Source organism: Calidris pugnax, unplaced genomic scaffold, assembly GCF_001431845.1.
Source record: "Calidris pugnax isolate Ruff unplaced genomic scaffold, ASM143184v1 scaffold133, whole genome shotgun sequence".
Lineage (NCBI taxonomy): Eukaryota > Metazoa > Chordata > Aves > Charadriiformes > Scolopacidae > Calidris > Calidris pugnax.
In genome coordinates, this window is record NW_015090977.1 from 4,475,473 (window position 1) to 4,476,239 (window position 767).

Below are 767 nucleotides of genomic sequence, written 5' to 3' on the forward strand. Positions count from 1 at the left end.
GGAAAGGATGCGTGGGGGGCAGCAGTGCAGGGGAAGCAATGCATAGGGTCTCTAGGGCAATGGAGAGGATGCGTAGAGCACAGTGGGGGGCAAGAGGACAAGGAAGAGTATTCGGGGGGGGCTCTAGGGCAGGAGAGAGGGTGTGTGGGGCTAGACGGTGGCTCCAGAATAAGGGAGAGGATGCGTGGGGGGCTCTAGGGCCGGGGATGAGGGTTCGGGAGAGAGCAGGGAGTCTCTGGGAGGCAAAAAGCAAAGGCAGCGGTACCCGGCGAGGGGTGCCGGGGACACCACAAGGGCCAGAGCCGGACGAAGGGACGGCGAGGGGCCGGGGCCCACACACCCTCCCGCCCCTCCTTTTTCCCCAGCCCAGGCCCATCACCCACGGGGGCGGGCAGCACGGGAAGAGGCGAGGGGAGCGCGGAGCCGGGGTGAGGGGAGGGGTGGAAAGGCTAATGGGCAGGGGACGGGACTCACGTTCTTCATGGCGGCCGCCATGTCGTCGTATCTCTCGGCTTGCTCGGCCAGCCGGGCCTTCTGCACCAGCTGCTCGCGGTCCACCATCTTCGCGGGGCCGGGGGAAAGGATTAGGAGGCTGCGGGCTCCGGGAAAAAGGAGGAGGATGAGGAGGAAGGGCGGCGACTGGAGGAGGAGGAGAAGGGCGAGCGGGCGGCTCCCGGCGCTGCTGCGGCTGAGGCGACGGCTGCACCCGGTGCTGTGCGCGCGCCGCGGGCCACCACAACCCCCCTGCGCCCCGCTCCGCCCCGCCC

At 69.1% G+C, this 767-nt stretch overlaps 1 protein-coding gene across 1 annotated transcript in view; it reads right to left on the reverse strand.

Annotated features, from left to right (window-relative positions):
- Positions 1 to 741, reverse strand: part of YWHAG (tyrosine 3-monooxygenase/tryptophan 5-monooxygenase activation protein, gamma) — a 24,454-nt gene extending 23,713 nt beyond the window's left edge. The window contains exon 1 of the mRNA XM_014953202.1: positions 475 to 741. Coding sequence (XP_014808688.1) covers positions 475 to 561 — 87 coding nt within the window. The 5' untranslated portion in view covers positions 562 to 741. The remainder of the gene's footprint in view (positions 1 to 474) is intronic.
- Positions 742 to 767: the final 26 nt, after the last annotated feature.